Here is a 20,587-nt window from a genome sequence, read left to right as displayed (position 1 = left end):
TAGGATACATGGTATTACCTAAAGACAGAGGCAAAGATAAATATTAACTCCATACATTTACTCATTATAAAACAATTTTTTAAAATGTTTTTAAGAGGCTTTAAAAGTAGGCACATCTCTCTGAGGAAAATACTACTAAGGAAAAAAATAAATCCCACTAATATTTTTAACCTACCTAAGGGGATGTTCCCACCACTGCTAGGATATTAATGGTTCCCTTAGACTGGCTATCAGCAGCCATACTGGGGGCATCAAAGGACTCTAACTAGATCCCTGCCTGCAGGGCATCGCTCCTTTCTCCTTTTTTGTCCCCTCATAACGGATAGAGAGCCCACCCAAGCTTTATTGTTCAAAAAGACTTCTTGCCAAAGGCAACCACCCCAGACCATTTTCATTTTTAGAGCCCTCTTCTTGGTATGAATGCCCAATTATCCTTGAGATTTTTAAAGATTGTTCTTGGAACATCCATTATTTATTTCCTGTATGTGCTACTATCATATTGGATGGAACACTAAGAGTGGGATAACCACTCAGAGTCTGTGTAAATGTGGTCAGTGGACATTCATAAGAGCTAAGTCACCCAGACAGTGCTGTCTAATAGAACTCTTATCATGACAGAAATGGCCTCTACATACTGGCCAGTGCAGTAACCTTTAATCACAAGTTGCTGCTGAGCAATTAAAAAGGTGGCATTTTCTAATTCAATGTTAATTAATTAAATATAAATAACCACATTGACTAGGAGCTATTGTATTAAGCAAGAGAAGCAAGAGAAGGAATGAACTAATATCTGCCGAGAATTAAAGACAGAAAAAAAGAATACAAATACTTAGGGCACCAGACAACTTCTAGTGTACAATTTCAGAAACCATCATTACAAAAACCTCTGTAAATCTGGGCATATTTTTCTCAGACACTCTTTACCTTTAGTATTTTTAAAAGTGTTTTCCCTCTCATATCTTAATTCGTAACTTAAAACATATCACTAGAAGATGAACAACCTACAGCATATTATTAATGAGAAGGGAATAACTAACACAAAAAGCATTAATACTAACACGACAGCATAAGCATAAAAAGAACAGAAATACACAAAAAAGCAATGAACACCTTGATACTGCGAGTGCTTCTGACAATGAATTGACCAAAATAAGTTTGATTTTTCTAATACATCATTCAGAGAAATTAGGATTTAGTGAGTATAATATTTCATAGTTTAAATTTTCACATTATTATTTTCTAGTCTTAAACAAGATGAACCCAAAAGCCCTTCCAAAATACAACTTGAAATTCCTAACTAGGGTGATAAGAAAAAAAGCAAGTATGGTAGGAACCCCTATGATCACAGCACTTGCTCAGGATAATGAATTCAAGGTCACTCTGGACTACATGTTAAAACTCTGTCTCATTAATAATAGTTACGATGAGGATGAAGAGGATGATGAGGATTTGAAATGAAAACTTAAGGGCCTTAAGGGCATAAGAAAAAAGCCAGCCTTGAGGGCCTTTTACCCCATGACAAATATAGAAATGTCCAGAATTCTACAATTTACAGTGAGACAACTGTGTAGCCTACAGTCCACCATCAGGACAGAACAGAAGAGAAAACACTGAGGTCTCAGAGACACACACCTTGAGTAAGATAGTGAACCAGTGGCCCAATGAAGGCAGATGTAAGAAAACTGGTTCTGAGAACTCAGAACAGATAGTATAGTAGAGCAAGAGATGACAGGTATAAATGCCATGATTAGAAAGATGGGTGTATGCAATAAAAAGGTCTGATGTATGTGCTCTAGATAGAAAAGGGGTATTTAAAGGACAATTGGCTGAATTTTTCAGAAAAAGAATAAAAAAGACAAATTATTGAAAGAACTTAAAACGATCTCTGAAATAGTGAATTGTATCAAATTCATTATAAAAATACTCTATAATACTAAAAAAACATAAAAACAACACAACACAACATGTCCTACAAAGGAGTATGCTTTAGATGAGGGCCAAATTCTCAGAAATAGTGAAAAAAGAGAAGATATGATGGATGCTAAGAAAACATATGTACGAAACATGATCTCTGCATCATGCTATTCTCCCTTCAAAAGCAGAGGCAAATAAAACCGCAGGCAAGGATTAATCCAGAGAGACATTTACCACAACAAACTCTAAGGAATCCTAAGGAAATACTTGAAGAAATATCTAACCTATACTGTTAAAAAGAAAAAGGATGTAATTAAAATATCACTCAAATTAGCATCTAAATGAGTAATATTCAAGTATTCTTTAACTCAAGAGAAAACTAAAGATTAATACTTATTTCTTTCCTATATACATATAGTTGAAATAAATTTTGATCTATTATAAAAGCAGAAGTAAAGAAATAAAATGAGAAATCAAAGATCACTACATCCTAAGGATAACAGAGAGGACTGCAGAAAAACACAGGGCAACAATGAGGGTACGTGTGCAGCAGGGAAACAGAAGCGCGACAGGGCGATTCAAAAGCAAATGTAGGATGAGAATTCATATGTAATTTCCAATCAATAAAAATGTAAAAATACAAGGTAAAAACAAAGAATATTAAACTATGAACAAAATGAATGATTAACTTGAGCAGATCTAAGATGCAATAGTGAGAGGAAAGCATAACCATTAGAACAGTAAGCAGAAGATAAATCCACTTAAATCAAGCTTTAAAAAACAAAAAAGAAAAGGAGGGAATGGAGAGAACAGAGGGAGGGACAGAGGGACACAGGGACAGAGGGACAGAAGGACAGAGGGACAGAGGGACAGAGGGACAGAGGGACAGAGGGACAGAGGGAAGGAAGGAAGGAAGGAAGGAAGGAAGGAAGGAAGGAAGGAAGGAAGGAAGGGAAGGTAGAAAAACAAGTAATCAGGTTGCTGAAATGGCTTCGCTATTAAAGGAACTTGCATGAAAGCCTGAGTTTGACCCCCAAAATCCCAAAAGGCAACAGGAAAAAACCAACTCCAAAGAGAGAGGTGTCACTGACCTCCACATATGTGTTTGTGCCTGCACATGCCCATGTGCACACAATACACTCAAGCACAGGGAGGGGAATAAACTTTAAAAATAAAGGGGAGAAACAAGGTATCAATTATTCAAGAATCTGTGAACAATGAATTTGCGAGGCGAGAATAAAGGAATGACAAACTCAAATGTCAGGACAGAACTTACCACAGGACAGAAGATATGAGATTTTTTTGAGGAATATGAACAGTTTAAGGTTACACTATTCCGTAAGTCAGTCCTGTTGTTAAGAGTTTTACTCTAACTACAAGAAGTTGTTTAAATATTTCTAATAATTTATTTTTAAATACTAGCGACATCAAAACTTGTCTTAAAAGACTTCTTCAGATCATGTTGGTCCCAGTGAATCTAGCACTTGCCACCAGCTTTTTACATTAAAGGAGCACTTTTCGTATTATCAGCCAAGAATCATGACAACTAGATTATGGAGCTGGCATTCAACACACTAAATAATGACATGCAAACGTTTTTACTTGTTCGGATATAAATGTATTTCCCTGCAAAATTGACTGAAACGATTTTGTCAAAGATTTATTTTAATTCAATCAAACCTACCTTCAAAATACCCTAAGAAATTGTCTATAAAAATGTGAAAACATCTCTTATAAAACTGGAAAAGGAAAATGTAACTGTATATACAAGAAAGCACTGCAGATCAGAAAACAATGACTTCATCACACACAGTTTCATGCAACAGAGATTTGTGCCCCCTACAGGTGCATCAGGCTTAGAAAACAAAGATGCATCCTATAACTAAGTTGGCATATGCATAAGTGAGTAAGAACAAGAAATGCTTGAAATCAATCATAATGGGGCTAGTGTACCTGCTTCTACTTTTAACCAATGTACTCAATCACGCGAACAGAACAATTTGTGATATTTGGCAATTTGAAAAGAATCTTTCACCGGTATTCAAAATTAGCTACAAACTGTCACAAAAAATACTGAATAATCAATAACTCCTCGAACAAACTCCTCGAACAAAACAGCTTTACTCTCTTCACATCAACTCTCCATAAAAGAGTCAAAGGAGCTGGTCTTTAATACCTGGTTTTCACATGCTTCCCTAGCTAGGTGACGAAAGGTAAAGTAATTTTAGAATTTGATAAACAACCCTGAGAATATGCCATGGCCAGGCGCGGGAGGAAGTCCTAATTTGAATGGTAGGAAGGCTAGTTTTTGCCGAATCTGGTTTTTTAAACTTCTGATTCTGAAACAATATTATACAAGAATCACTGATCAGTTCACTGCACTTTATCCACAGCATCTGAGAATTTTAAGTGCTCTATGGACAAAAGCATATAATCCCAGAACTCGGGAGCCCAAGGCAGGAGGACTGCAAGTTCCAGCATAGCTAGACCCTATCTAAACAAATAGGACAAAGCATCACCGCAGCAGGAAAAGAAGAGTATCTGAGAACACGCATCCACTAATGGCCCGAAATGTTAGCCAGATGGGTCACACACTGTACAGGCAGAAGAAAACATGAAAAGCTGCCTTTATGGGCAGACACATTATAAGAGGAAAGAGGAAAGACCAAAGAGTTGATCATGGGCACACAGCCAAGTGTTACAAGGCACTGCTCTAGTGAAACATTGGGAGAACAAGTATTCAAGAAACCTCTCATCAGAGAGATTGCTCTGACAAGACTTTTGATTCTTTTCACTTAAAAGGACTTCGTGGAAACAAAATGATTTACAATAATACATTACAAAATCTCTGTACCTGTGGAGAAACTTCTCCAAGTATTTAATGGTATTTTACTGACTTTCTTTAAATAAAAATATAAAATATAATTTCTCAGTATTCTGAGGTGTAATTTCAGCAGGTTATGCAATCTATTGTACTACGCATGAACTGGTTCATACAAAATCATTTTTATCTCCTTTTTTATTAGCATCACCTACTTTAAAGCCAGGAGAGGAAAAGGAAGTGGGAAGAAGCTAGTTGGTGCTTAGTTATGCTGGGTCAGGGACTTGCACGTCATCAGTGACTTCCTTGCACTTGATTTCATACACATTTCTTACTGAAAAAAAAAATTATATCCCAAGTGCCCTGCGCCTGATGTAGCAAGCAGAAATGCATGTACTTGTCTCCCTTAGTGAATTCCAAAGCACCCTTTCACTCATATTAAACTCCATAGAAACAGGGTTTTCTTTCTCAGGCCACACTCAGAACAAGACTTGAGAAAATAGTAGGTTTATAATAAGTATTTGTACATGTGTCTGTGCATGGTACATTGTGTTAAGTGTTTATTCATGCATATAGGGGGTATGAACACATGCCTGTGGATGCCATGGGTTCATGCCGGATGTCTTCATCATTCACCACTTTATTTGCTGAGCCAGGGTCTATCATTGAACCCAAAGCTTGTCACTTTGTCAAACTGGTTGGCCAGAAATCCCTAGAGTTCGCCTGGTTCTGCATCCTCAGAATTACAGCTATGCGGGACAACACCCCATTTTTCACATAAGCATCGGGATCCAAACTCAGGTCCCACACTTGCATGCCAAACACTTTACCAACTGTGCCATCTCCCCAGGCTCCCGGTAAATAATCTTAAATCAATGTATTTTACAAGTATAAATTAAGCTGGAAACACAAGTTACTCGCTCTACAAATACATCTATTAAGTTCTCTAAGTCCAATCTCTTTTTAATAATAGACAAGCTATGACAAAAAGTAAAACTAAAACCTCATGGTTTCATTCAGCAACTCTCTCTTGCATTTCTCAGGTATTAAAGAATGAACGAGTAAAGAGATGAACAGCACAGAGGAAAGCCTTCCCATCAAAGCCATCCACAGCCTAACAAACACGCTGGAAGTAAAAACCCACAAGGCTGAAATATAACAAAAAGGTTGTTGTTGTTGTTGTTGTTGTTGTTATTTATTCTTATTCACTTCCATGTCTTAAAGTCCAAGTCTTTTGTTTTAAATATTTTTATGGTCAAAGACTTTCTCATCTTATATTCAAGCTTGAAAATGTCCCAAAAAAGTACTTATCCCAGAGAATATTCAAGAAAATTACTTTTCGAACTATTACCCATCAACTGCACTCTTCCATCCCACCTTCACATGATCTCCCGATATTATGGGCATGCATTGCACACAGGTACTCTATACAATGCCAACTACTCCTTACACAACACAAAGCATAAACCCGCCGGGCACAGTGGCATACTCCTGTAAACCCAGCACACGGGAAGCAGAGGCAGCTGGATCGCTATGAGTTTGAGGCCAGCCTGGTCTACAAAGCAAGTCCAGAACAGCCAGGGCTACACAGAGAAACCCTGTCTCAAAAAACAAAGACAAAAAAACCCTCAATATCCAGCTTTCTCAGATGCATTTTCAGACTCTTGACTATTCAAGTATTTACTGACAACTTCTTAAATTTTTTTCAAGAATCTTTTGGTTAAGGCAATGACCTAATTCATAGTTAACATAAAGCCTCATTGAAAACTAAATTCTGTCCTTTAAAGTATCAAAATGAACACTTTTTAAAGTCTGCTTTGCGCTTTAATAAATGCCTCCTATATTCCAGTAATCTACCAAAAAATTAAATGTGGGTGTTTATCAGCATTACTTTCTTTGCACTTTACATCTCAATTGTAGCCCCCTCCCCCTCCTCTTGGCCCCTTCTATCCCCTCCCACCTGCCCCTCAGAAAAAGGAAGACATCACCCCGCCCCCAACCTGCCCCATATTTCCAGTCTCACCAGAACTGTGTATTTCCTTTTTCAATGTCCTGGCATGGCACACACACCAGGGTGAAGTGATTGAAAGGCATGGAACTGAGACCATGTCAGAAACAGGCCCCACCCCCTTTCTGGGGGACCCACATAGAGGCTATGCTGCCCATTGCATATATATGTGTAGAGGGCCTAGGTTTAGCTCATGCCTGGTTCTTGGTTGGTGCTTCAGTCTCTGCAAGCCCCTTTGGTCCCAGGTTAATTAGAACTATTGGTCTTCTTGTGGAGTTCCTGTCCCCTCTAGATTGTTCTATCTTTCCCCCACTCTTCTACAAGGCTCCGTAGGCTCTGCCCAATGTTTTTAACTGTGAATCTGTTTCTGTCTCGATCTGTACCTGGGCAGAGCCTCTCAGAGGACAGCCACACTAGGCTCCCATCTGCAAACACAGCAGAGCATCATCAGTAGTGTCAGGCTCTCCCATGGGCTGGACCAGGCGTCAGCTGCACATCTCCTTGGTCTCTATTCTATCTCGATCCCTGCATATCCTGAAGGCAGGGTAAATTCTGGATAGAAGTTTCTGTAGGTGGGTTGTTGTTCCCTTCCCTCCACCAGAGTCCAGTCTGCTTAGAGGGCGGCCTCTCTAGTCTCCATGACCCCCACCACCAGAAGTTTCAGCTAGTGTCACCCCCATATACACCCAGGAGGCCACCCTGTTGCAGGACTCCAGCTTGTCTAAGTGGTGCTCTCAAACATGGGGCTCCTCTCTCTACAAGCCCTCTGTCCTCTCGCCCCCACTCACTATAGATCTGATCCCCACCATAATTTCCCTCAGTGTCCCCTCTCCTATCCTGTTCCCTCGCCTCAATAGCTTCCACTGACCATTCCATTTCCCCTTCTGAGTAATATTCCAGTATCCTCCCTCGGGTCCCCCTTGTCTCTCAGTTCTTTGGGTCTGTGAACTGCAGTATGGTTATCCTCTACTACACTGAATCTATAGATTGCTTTTGGTATGGTGGCCATTTTTACTATGTTAACCCTACTGATCCATGCGCATGGGAGATCTTTCCATCTTCTGATATCTTCAATTTCTTTTTTCAGAGACTTGAAATTCTCGTCATATAGGACTTTCACTTGTTTGGCTAGAGTTACACCAAGATACTTTATATTATTTTTGGCTATTGTGAAGGTTGTTTTTGCCCTAATTTCTTTCTCAGCTTGTTTATCTTTTATATAAAGGAGGGCTACTGATATTTTTAGTTAATTTTGTATCCAGCCACTTTGCTGAAGGTGTTTATCAGCTATAGGAGTTCTCTGGTAGAATTTAATTAACTAATCTACCATAAAGTCTCTATGAAAACTAAATTGTGTTCTTTAAAGTATCAATTTAACACTTTTTTTATTCTGCTTTATGGTTTACCAATTATCTCTTATATTCTACATAAATAAATAAATAAATGGTGTTTATCACTATTACTTTGCCTTTAAAATTTTAATGCAATATTTCACAAAGGCATCAAAATGTAGGCCAACCTTAAAAAATATAAAATTGATCTATAGAAAAACATACAGTAGTGATGTCACATAAAAGACACTCAACTAAATTTGGATTTCAGATAGGTTTTGTTGTTCTATTTTCTTTTTTTGCAGGCAAGTATAAAATTCTGACTTGATTGTACATGCTCATTCTTCTATTTGTTAAACATAGCAACATTAATCTAAGGCTCCTACAAAGGATTCCATTTTCAAAAGAGGGAAGAAATTAACAAGTGGTATGCTTTGCTGTGTCAAATAAGAATAAGCAAGCATTATAACAATATCAAAACTAAAAGTAAATCTTAACCATATTAAGTTAAATTTGTATCTATTTGTTCTTTCACAAAACAAATTCATAAGAATTTATAAAATTGCTTTAAGTTCATGAGTTATGTTTTACTCAGTTGTAAATACTGTGATCTTTTCTTCATGAATATAGTTTTGTTCTTTTTTATAATCTTTTTTTTTGAGACTATAATATTATTGTATCATGCGTGTCTTCCCTTTCATTCCTCCAAGGCACGTTTTGTTGTTGCTACATGGGGGTGTGTATGTTACATGTGCTGTGTGGTATGTGTATATGCGTCTGTATTCTAAATGTATAATTCAGCATGCTCAGTCTGTATAATGCTACTTGCATGTATATATTTTCGGGAATGACCTTTTGGTATTGGATATTTACCGTGAGAAACAGGTAACGTATACCAGCTATTTGAAGATGAGCTAAGTAAAACTGGCAGACTAGGTGATATCTAATTAACCAAGTAACACACCACAGTGATGTCCAGGGATGAGTTACCTCACAGGATTACTGGTCAACGATACTCGTAGTGACTCCAGATATGTGAAAAGCCTCTCGTCAGTATACCCCATTTTCAGCTCATGGATAAATTCCTGAGGTGAGATCTGTCGGCTACTTCTAAGACTTCCCTGTAAATCAAAAGAAAGATTTTTAACTCATGTTCCATGAAGATTATCCATAAGATATCAAGTTCTTTACATCTTTTCTAGTAACAGCTATATGTAACTAACAAAATTACTGTTTTGAGGTAATAATGTTCTAACTAAAACGCTATAAAATCATAATTTTATCCACAAATAAAAATAAATAAAATGAGCATTTGAGGCTGAAAATAATTGCTTTTTCAAATGTAACATGGCATGGAGAGTTACTAAGAAACATAAGATAGAGTAATATTTAGGCATATTCAACTATTAAAATTCAATAAAAATAAACTTATTAAAATAAGCGCTCTGAGCAACACAGAGCTGTTAGTCACTGGTTCATTCAGTTTCCAGTGGGAGTGTAATTTTAGACAATATCAACACTCAGGTTATTAAAACTTGAGTCGGGAAGAAACGGAACAAAAGGAAATGATGATTTCTAATTCCTGCAACCGGATCAAGATCTCGAAGGACAAGCACCTCCCCTTAACCTAGCAGATAAAGAAGAGTCATGTAAGCAGCAGAGGAAATGTAGGGACGAAATGGGGCAGGGAGAAAAGATCTACCCTCAGGATCTGCTGGGCCACCAAGAGCAATGGGCAAGTAGCCTGCAGTGCTTTATGGATCTCAAGACATCTCTGAGCAACAACTCAATAAGTGGCACCCACACCTGGCTGGTAATGAGTTTTGAATTTGTCAAATCTACAGCCTCTGGGATGAGTTTAAACCCATGTGCAGAGTGACTCCAGCGAAAGGTTTGTGTGTGGGAAAAAAAATTATGTGTGTGTGCATGTTTACATACGAAGCTTATAAAACATGCTGGTGTTAGGTATCCCGCCCCCAGCCCCCTTTTCTGCCCTACCCTCCTAATCCCCTTCTCAACTTAAACATCTCCCCATATTATTGATTTTCCGTTTCCCATTCTTGCTTACTCCTCATCACCAATGATATGATCCCTTTCCAGATTGCTGGATCTACAGGTACTCCATATTGGGTGCCTGTGTGCGCACGCAGGCACACCCAACACACTTGCAGAAAAAGCGCAAGCATATGTAAAAAGGAAAAAAACAAAACAAAAAAACATCAGACAGACAATATGGAAGTGTCCCACTATACTCTTAATTTTCCAAGGGAGATTTTGGAAGGATCTAGTGTGTATACGTATGAGTTGGAAGAGCTAGAATTCCTTCATTACTTGAAATACATTAAATGCCTACTAAATGTGAGCACATCAGCACAGTTTTAATTGTTGAGAAGCTTAGTACACCTTTGGGTACAATCCCCAGCACCATTAAATACACACACGCACACACGCACACACACACACACACACACACTGTACTATAAATAGTAAGTGTTATTAGTGAGGAAAAATAAGCAAAAGGGAGAAACAAGCATAGTACCAGGCATATACTTTTAAATACGGTGGTCAATGAAAGCCTCTCAGGTAGGAATTCAAAGGCCTGTGCCATGCCTGGTTGAATTAACATCTAAGGAAACAAGACAGCTAAGCTGGCAGGTACTTCTTTAAAAAGTGTCAGAAGGAGTTGAAAGCTTCACAGGCCACTGAACTAGCATGGACATACAAGCCAAGATCAAAAGCACAGAGACCGGTTCAGAAGGTACGAATGTATCCCAGATGGGAAATGAGGAAGATAGCAAGGTAACAATAAGAAACTCTTAAATTTAGAGATTAGATGTACAGAGAAAAGGAACTGAGCACATTCAAATTCAAATTAAAAGCATCGTCCTTCTTTTGCTTTATTAATTTGCCAAAACATTATACAAACAAAGAAACAAAGAAAACCATAAAAACACAACTAGTGATGCAAAACAAAATACCTTTAGGGAACTGTTTTTATTCACGGTGATATCAAAGTGGCTATTTACAGACAAAGGCAAAGGCACAATCTCGAAAGAACTAAAAATGACAAAATAAAGCTTATAGGGCAACTGAAATAGTGACAAACATGAGCACCTAATCTCACCTCAGCCACGAATAGATAAGAATAATTCCTCTAATAGAGCACATACATTTTTTTAAGTTATCAAGTACTGTCATGTTTAATACAGAAAAGTTAGAAAACATTAAAGCAACAGGAAGAAAAGGTGTCTCAAAATAACTCCCATTAATCAGCTATTTCTAGTTAAAGCACTTGTTATCATATGTACTCTAGCACACAATATGTATGTGCATGTTACTCAAAACATGCACTTTAATTACAAAAGAGCCTGCTCATTACAAGCTTCTTTTATAACTGTATTTTAGAATAAACTCAAAATAGTTCCCCAAGACTATGCTTCCTCCAGCCCTCGGGCCACTAATCCACTTCCTTCTTAACATCTGTCTCGGTTCACATGCTGCTAATAACTTCTTCACATCAGGAACTGTTCATTCCCTGTACATGTTACCAGGTGACCATCTGTATCAGTAGAGTACAAGCTTTATTAGCAAAACAATGATGATTCTGACAAAAATCAGTAAATCATCTCAGACGAAACAAAAGATGACATTCCGGGTAAAGAGCTATATGCTGTGTAGAGAGCTATGTTCTGGGAGGTTTTTGTTTTGTTTTGTTTTGTTTTGTTTTGTTTTGTTTTGTTTTCAGAAGAATTCTAAAAGTATGTATCCAGATACCTGAAGATAGGAGATAGCCACAAATGAAGAACTGTATTAAGAGTCGCAGCATTTTAGCAGCTAATTAACATGAAAATTTATTTCTTTTTTGTTGCAAAAGAAGTAAAATCATATTCACAAATGTCATGATCACCTACATGAATTTAGCAGCATCACAGTCCAAGTTCAACACAGTAAAAGTAGTATTTCAAAACAGTACAAAAAATTGAAAGAGGGAACTTTACAATACTTTTACAACATTATAGGAGCATCAAAAACCAAAAGTAGCAACAAAAAGAAATGAAAAAAAAAATGACCTAAAAACTACAAAATACTGGAGAGGAATTGACAGCAACCTAAATATAGATATAACAGATGTAACAGTTTGTAGATGCAAAGGAAGAGCAAAGCGCAGTAAAACCACTGAACCAGACCACTCCATGGCAGAAAGAACTGTTTATTGGCAACCAAACTGCCAAGGCTATCTCTTGGGTGGGTATTCAAAGAGAAAATCAAAATGGCAGAAAAGCAAGCAGATTTCATGTGACAGCAGAGTTGGTTCATGCAACTATTTAGGCTGTTCATAATGACCACGAACTAGATAGATGCTGCTGCCCAGAGTAGTTTGACCTTTGAGACAGATTAAGGAAGGATCCCTTTCTTTCTGCCCTCTTTTTACTAAGCAGAAGTTCTTCTGCTGAGGTGTTTAGGACATTATCACAAGCACTGCCATGTAGGGGAGGGAGTGCTTTGGACCTACCACCAATATTTAGTTCTATTAAGAAATACACTGAGGAATATACTTCCCCAAGCATAATACATATATTCACTATAACTATCTCCAAAATCTTAGGGAGTTTTTCTCAAAATAGAATAAAGGGCTCATTTTCTCATTCACTAACAGTTCTAAAGACCACTGGTCTAACAAAGTGAAATGTGGGATGGATCATCTCTGTGGGGAAGTCATTAAAGACAATGGTACTGGTAGTTACAGAAAGAAAAATCAATGAGCTAAAAAGCCAAATCTTCTAGAAATAAGGAAGGCTATTAGTAAATGCTAACATCTCTGTGTGATGCACCCAACTAGGACAGCAGCCCATTCTGACTAATTCACAAGTCCTTTGCAAGACGCCTGCATTGAGTGAATGAATGGGATCACAGTAAAGTGAAAGCTTCATATAAAGAATTAAAAGGGAGCAGAAAGAGAAATCAATCACATAGAAAATATACTTGCTATCTATAATATATTCTGAAACAAATGCTTACTTAGAAACATTTCAGATTAAGGACAGGAAATAAACTAATTGGAACATTAATTTTAAAAAAGAGAAAAAAAGAAACCTCTCCTACCAAAATAAAAATATAAAAGAAATAAAATTGCGAGGGGTGGGGAGGGAAATGAGTGAAGAAACAGAAACACTCCTTTTCAACATAGATCTTATGATCCTTTCATTTCCCCTAACTTCAAAGGAAGCAGAGGGTGGAGGAGCACGGGAAGGAGGCTTGCTGCTGCATATCTTGCAATCCATTAGCCATAAAGATGAAAATACTTAGAAAGCTTTATCCCCTGTGGTATCAAAACACATTAGTGAGATAAGGATGTCTGCCTGACATCACAAAAATTAGAAGGCTATTTACCCCACGTAATTTCTAAATCTTTTTTAATCCCTTGGTAAAATTCATTCTAAAATATCAATGGAAAAAAGTACAAAGATTATAGCTGTCATATTCTCTATTAAGGATAGTCAAGGGCATAAAAGGTAGTATGCATACCTTTATGCATACTTCTACCATTTCTATTTGCCTAAGCCCAAGCATTCTCTTCTGCTAAGTGACCATTAGAGGTAATAGTAGCCATTTCTTTTGACCCGTCTTGACCAGATTCTTTCATTACTGCCTAAGCACCTCCTTTCTTTCATCTCTGCTCAGTTATAAGGCATATTCACTATCCTACATCATTTCTTTATACAATAAGTCAGAATATCATACATAAGTACATAAATTGGGAACAAAATAGAAGCGTACAGTTACCAGTGCAGAGTATTAATGGAGTGGCTTATTCATCTTTGCCAAACAACTGAATGATTTTTTATACAACAATGAAGAATCTATCATTTAATGTAGACCATATTTTAAAAATAATAAAAGTAAAATGCATGGTCTAGATATATACAAACTCTTTAGGAAAATGATACCTGGAAATGCCAGCAAGAATTTATCCCTAACCTTTGTGACCAATATGGTAGCTCATTCCTAATTCCTGTGTACCTAATGCTGCCCAATATGATAGCTTATTCCTAACCCCTGTGTACCTAATGCTGCCCAACATGGTAGCTCATCCCTAACCCCTGTGTTCCTGTGTAACTGGCCTGAGACATCACATGTTCCTAAATACTTCTACAATTGCTGTTCGCTCTTTCCTCACTAAAAAACTGCTCACTCAGTCCTCTATGAAAATAACCAAAATCCATCATGTAGCATCCATCCTCTAGTGTAGCTAATACCTTAGTCTTTTAATTTTCTTTAAAGCTATAATGAATGCCAAATTAAATATCAAAAATATATAGCCACTAAGAGATTAACAAAATAAAAACTTGGGTGACCAATAAAAATAGGCTGAGGTAAAATTGCTTATTACAATAGGGCTTTCTGTTCGCAATCTACTTTGTGATTTAAAGCAATAAAATTGAAAAACAGCAATAGCCACTGATATCAGTAGAACACATGTCCTACACAGGTGTGTGCATCTGCCTCCGAGTCTCCTAAGTCTGTAACCATGAGTTAACTACCTCTGTTCATACAGTCTTATGCTTTAATCCCTGGTACCTATACAGGTAATGAATGAGCTTTGTCAGGAGCAAGAGCAAGATAATAGGTTTTTAAAGAGTTTGTGCTAAGAGAACAGTCACCACAGTTAAAAGCAAGGGTAGTAAGCACATCACTGAAAAGAAGATAATCACAACCTAACTACTATCATATATGCTATTATTCAAGTGCATTGTTACAATTCTCTTACATTTTTAAATGATTTCAAGCATGTCTAATGTCACTGACCAACAGAAACACTAAGCTGTCTCAGCAGCACAAACTATTTATTTTGGGGACATTGACAACTCAAATCAATTTGTAGGACACACACAATCTGTTAACCTCAGATGGTTTTATACAGACTCAAAGCAGAAACATGAAAGCTAAAAAGTACTGGAGACAGGTCCACTAACCACCCAAACTATGTTTCACAAGAATCTCCTTAAAGTGGTACTTTTTAAGTTAAACATCAAAATTAATTTTATCCTTTCTCAAGCCTCTGATGGAATTGAAGATCATATGGTTTAGTTTTACAATTATAATTAGTTGTTTTGGAGTTGAGATGTTTTTAGGTCTAGATAGGCGTTTTATGTTGATAGAGATGAGATAGAATAGATATGGATTTACATTCAGGATTTTAGGACACACCAAGATGAGGAAGATGTCTTCTTCAAGGTTTCCAAATACAAATAACCAAAACACTAATTCCTGACTGCTTCATGGTTCTTCTTGCTGTAGGTTGTTTATTGTATATATATGCAATAATATAAATGTATATGCTAAAAGAAAAATAGTAAAGAAAAGAAAAAAACAATAAATTAAATGGGCACCATTATGTACCAAAATCCTGCCTGTAACGCTGGAAACCTGTTTACCCATATATTCAAAATAGCACTTGCTGGAGCTAGAGCTGGAGACATAGCTCAGCAGTTAAGAGCTCTTGCAGAGGCTCTGAGTTCAGTTCCTGCACCCACATCAGGTGGCTCACAACCACCTGTAGCTCCAGCTCCAGAAGATCCGTTATCACCCTCCTCTGGACTCCACAGACAGCTGCACTCTGTACAGTTACCCACACTGATGCACACTACACATGATTACATCAGTTAAAATCAACCTTTTAAAAAATACCATATGCTAAAAGTTTAGAATTACCAAGTAAAAGTTACAAAAATATATAATGAAAGAGACTCTCCTAATATCCCACAAAGAAAAATATTAAAGCCTAACAAACCAATACTAATGTTACACAATTATATATTAACTTGAAACAAATTTTTAAAACTCAACACACTATACTTTTACCATCTATCAGTAGGTATAGGATAACCTAAACTCTTTTATTTTCCTACATTTGCAATTGCTTTTAATAATACAGCTAATGTCTTCCCTATTGTTTGCCTATGTGTGGATGTGTCTTGAGGGTGTGTGTGTGTGTGTGTGTGTGTGTGTGTGTGTGTATACACACGTGTTTGGTGGTTCCCATTTGTTTATTCAGGTGTACATGTATGTCCATGCTAAAGTCAAGAAGAGCATCTTCCTTGATTGCTCTCCATGTTCAACATGACTTAGGATCTTTTGCTGAACGTGAATCACTGATTCCAGCACTCATACAGTCTACACTGGGTACACTCTGTTTCTGTCTCCTGTGCACTAACACCTGTACAGCTGTGCTACCATGCCCAAATAGCTGCTTTTTAAATTATTTATTTATTATAATTTATTGACATTACACTCCAATTGTTATACCTTCCCTAACATCTTCCCATTCCCACCCTTTCTCCCTCTTCTACCTAATCTCCTCCTCTAGACCTCTGACAGGGGGCCCTCCTCCCAGACCATCTGACCACAGCCTACCCCATCTCATCAGGGTAGCCTGCATCCCCCTTCCTCTGTGTGCCTGCAGGTGGCTGTTGAGGATCAAACATCTGGTCCTGAATTTCACACAGGCATGAGAAATGCCTTACCTGAGGAGCCATCTCCCAGCCCCACCATTTCTTTACATACACACACACACACACACACACACACACACACACACACACACAGGTGCAAATATGTACATGTCTGCATGTGCAGGAAGGTTTCAGAGGAAAACTTGCAGGAATAAGTTCTCTTCTTCCACTACATGATTTGGAAAGATCACAATGAGGTCATTGGGTAAGGAGGCAAGTGTCCTAACTGTTGAGCTATCTTGCAAGCTTTAAAATAATTTCTCAATTAGTGAGGGAAACTAAATAAAGAATAAATAAAGGAAAGAAAGGAAAGAAAGAACAAAAGAAACAAAGAAAGAAAGAAAAACATATACTAGTTAGGCAAGGAACAAGGAACTACACAAAACTGTTCAATTGTGAGAAAAGAAAAACACCCACAAGAAGGAACAACAAATAGAAAAAGATAGGAAGAAATCTGAAAATGAAGGTAAATCCAAAATGAAGGGACTTTAAGTCAGATAAAGAAATTAGCATATTAACATACTGAAGGATTCAACGAATCCTCCAGTATTAGACTTTAAGTTATCAATATGGTTCTCGTTCTCTCTCTCTCTCTCTCTCTCTCTCTCTCTCTGTGTGTGTGTGTGTGTGTGTGTGTGTGTGTGCGTGTGTGTGCGTGCGTGCACGCACGTGTGTGTGTTTAGAGAAGGGGTAAGGGAGTGGAATTAACAATACATATAGAGAGGGAAATGAAGACAGAAAACGTGTGATGCAAATATACATGTGTTTGCCATACACAGATATATAAGCAGCCCTCTAAATACTTAGTTCATGCACTTGTAAGTTCTACCAATAACTGATAAAGTCTTTACAATGACTCTACAATGACACAGCACTGGACAAGAACTTACTTTTCTCATTATTTCATAAGCAATAAAATATAACAATTACATTATTCTTTGCTAGCATATGCAATGTACAAGTGATTTGAACTCATCAACATGTTACTAATTGGTAAGACAAAAGACACAGGATATGGGTGGATACAAAGAGGTCATTTGCAAACATTACACCATTTTACACAAGAGACTTAAGCATCTCCATATTTTGATATTCAGTGCATACTGGTACCAATGTCCTACACACATGTATGCATGTGTATCTCACTATTTTAAAAGGCAGGCACATATTTCCAGCTTCAAAAGGTCTACATATAAGAACATAACATTAAAAGGCCTAGCACACAGCCTTTTTTTTGTTTTTTGTTTTTTTTGTTTTGTTTTGCTTTTCGAGACAGGGTTTCTCTGTGGAGCCTTGGCCATCCTGGACTCACTTTGTAGACCAAGCTGGCCTCGAACTCACAGCGATCTGCCTCCCGAGTGCTGGGATTAAAGGCGTGTGCCACCATGCTCGGCTCACAGCCATATTTTTAAATACCATTCTCCAACTGCCTGGAGAAATGGCTCATTCCAATAGTCCAAGGTGATCCTAGAAGATCAATAGTGCAAGACAGTAAGAAAGAAAGGGGATAATGGGATCAAAGAGGAATCATCTAGACTGAGTTTCTGTGAGGAAAAGAGGGAAACTGCTGTCTGGAAAGCATGGTGATTCTCTTTAGGTAAATAAAAATGCTCTGGACCTAGCCAGGATGACAGCAGTATAACACTACAAATACGCTGAGTGCCATGGAGTATTGTGCTTTACAGTGATGAATACTGTGTGAGTTCTAGCACAAGTGAAGAAAACATTCTAAGATACTTAAACATCGGGGCCATAGCCTGATCTGCAATGTAGGAAGCCAAAGAGGAGCTACTAGGCAAGGGAAAAGGACAGGGACGCATGGCCATTACTGTGTCCCCACCTGACTGCATAGTGTGTTTACTCAGCGACAGCTCATCAAGTAGTATGTTACTTCTGGATTTTGTTGCATGAATATAAGCTAAATATTGAAAACCATTTTAAGGGGTTGGACATAGTGGTGCAAGCCTTTAATCCCAGCATTCTGGAGGAAGAGGCAAGCAGATCTCAGCGAGTTTGAGGCAGCCTGTTCTACAAAGCAAGAATAAATACATTCACAACTATTACCCAAAGAAACCCTGACTCAGAAAGGGGGTGGAGGGGTTGCGCTATTTCTACAATTGCATACTTTTAAATTAAATTGTTCCTAAAATTTTGTTTGGATTTTAATTCATTTAAAAGTTTACATGGAATAAATGTATTTCCAGGTTGAACAATAAAAGGCAAATTTGCATGGCATCACATAGGCCACTCACCATCTTCAGAGTAAACTAGGACTGAAAAATGTTGAACTGAGCAACTTTGTGATTAAAATAAATAAAAAGAAGCCAAAGGTGGGGGGTGGAGGGGTTGATGAGATAAATATGAATGTTCTAATTTCCAGCCTCTATTGATGGTTCAATGAAGGATAAAGATCTGCTTGGAAAGCTGAGCAGACAGAGCAACAGTGGTGCTCTTAGCCATTTCTTCATTGTCGTACTATGTTGATTACCTGTACAGAAAGAAAAAAACCACAACAGACTTCCTTGGGCATTTACCAAAGGGGGTAGGGTGCGCTGAGTCACCCCCAGATGCTCCAGTCTTCAAAATTGGGCAATTTGCTTTCAGTTCCTCCAGGTAAGTGGGCGATTCTTCGCCTCCATGATTCTGAGCTGTACTTACAGGTGGCACTGGTAACGCTGACAGTTGAAGTCACCCTTTCTTTTTTCTTGACTTAAGAAATCACCTGTCTCTCAATATATACACACCACCTTAGAAATCTAAGTTTATACAAGTAGGCAAAGTCTAGAGGCTGAAGTGACAGCTCAGTAACTAAAGAGCAGGAGCTGCTCCCTCCAAAGACCAAAGTTTGATATTCCCAGCAACATCATGGCAGCTCACAACCATCTGCAATTCCAGTGTGAGGGATCCAACACCATCCTGTGACCTCCATAAGCATTGCTTGCATGTGGTGCATAGACATGTACGTAGGCATAGCCATACACATTAAAAATAAAAAGGAGAAAAAGCAAAATACAAAATGTTACACACTCTAGATTATTCTTTATGTGATAAAATAATGGTTGAATACAGAATATATAAAGAGGACCAGAAAGATATTGGTAGAATCACATTCTACCATAACCAACTATGAGATGGGGAAGTCAGAGCTTCTCTATGTAAACAAGGTATTTTGTGATTATGGAGTGCTGGCAGCTGCAAAACTGTAAGACATTTGGAAGGCACTTCTATCGCCACCACCGTAAGCATGTCTTGTTTGCAAACAGCACTTTTTAAAGTGCAGTTATAGATCAAAACACAGGAGGAAGGTGGGGCCGCCAGTCTACAGGGCGTAGAAGGAAAGGCAGTTAGAGCCCAACAGCAGCTTGTTCTTCTACTAGTCATCTCACAACTAAAGTGATAAGATGGAAGGCAAAATTTTGCAGCTTTTATTTTCCCAAACCTCTGCTATTATAAACATACACGGTTTATGTAGACCTAAATTTAGTAATCTACCATGCTTCATCCAAAAACAGTAACAAAATGACAACTACACATTGGTAGATTTCTAACAATTTTTTTTACTTGATCGTTTCCAAGGTCCCCTGTACAACCCAATTATCCATCTAAAGAGTCAATAAAAATGTACCTGCATCTGCCATGTACCAGTATAATGAGCACTAGATTCTACAATGAATAAGAAGTTTGTCCATGAGGTGCCATCAAGGAGAAGGGCATCCAGTGGCTGTAAAGTATGACAGGCTAGATGTAAATCTAGTCTGCGGAAAACAAAAGGGAGGATATAGAAATTATTGCCATTTTACACAAAGGCCTTGAGGTGGGACTAAATAATTAGTTGAAAACTGGGTTTCATGTGAGTGCTTTTGTCTGTGTGTCTCCACATGAATTACAAGTGCATGCGTACACGTGAACCTCCCATGGAAGTCAGAAAACAACCCAGGGCATTGATCATCACGGACTGTTAAATTGGGTTGTTTTTAATATTTAGCTATTTTTATTATAT

At 37.8% G+C, this 20,587-nt stretch overlaps 1 protein-coding gene and 1 long non-coding RNA gene across 4 annotated transcripts in view; one reads left to right on the top strand and one right to left on the bottom strand.

Annotated features, from left to right (window-relative positions):
• LOC311589471 overlaps positions 1–5,888 on the top strand; it is a 29,360-nt gene extending 23,472 nt beyond the window's left edge. For both annotated transcript variants that reach the window (XR_014776561.1, XR_014776562.1), the window contains exon 5: positions 5,779–5,888. This is a non-coding gene — a long non-coding RNA (uncharacterized lncRNA). The remainder of the gene's footprint in view (positions 1–5,778) is intronic.
• Positions 1–20,587, bottom strand: part of DIAPH3 (diaphanous related formin 3) — a 454,594-nt gene that overhangs the window by 350,170 nt on the left and 83,837 nt on the right. For both annotated transcript variants that reach the window (XM_084767928.1, XM_084767927.1), the window contains one exon: positions 9,065–9,195. In XM_084767928.1, the coding sequence (XP_084624054.1) occupies positions 9,065–9,195 (131 nt within the window). The remainder of the gene's footprint in view (positions 1–9,064; positions 9,196–20,587) is intronic.

The sequence above is a fragment of the Acomys minous genome, assembly GCF_964271855.1.
Source record: "Acomys minous genome assembly, chromosome: 18".
Taxonomy (NCBI): Eukaryota; Metazoa; Chordata; class Mammalia; order Rodentia; family Muridae; genus Acomys; species Acomys minous.
The sequence above is the reverse complement of the archived record's forward strand: the minus strand, read 5'-3'. Positions and strand labels throughout refer to the sequence as shown.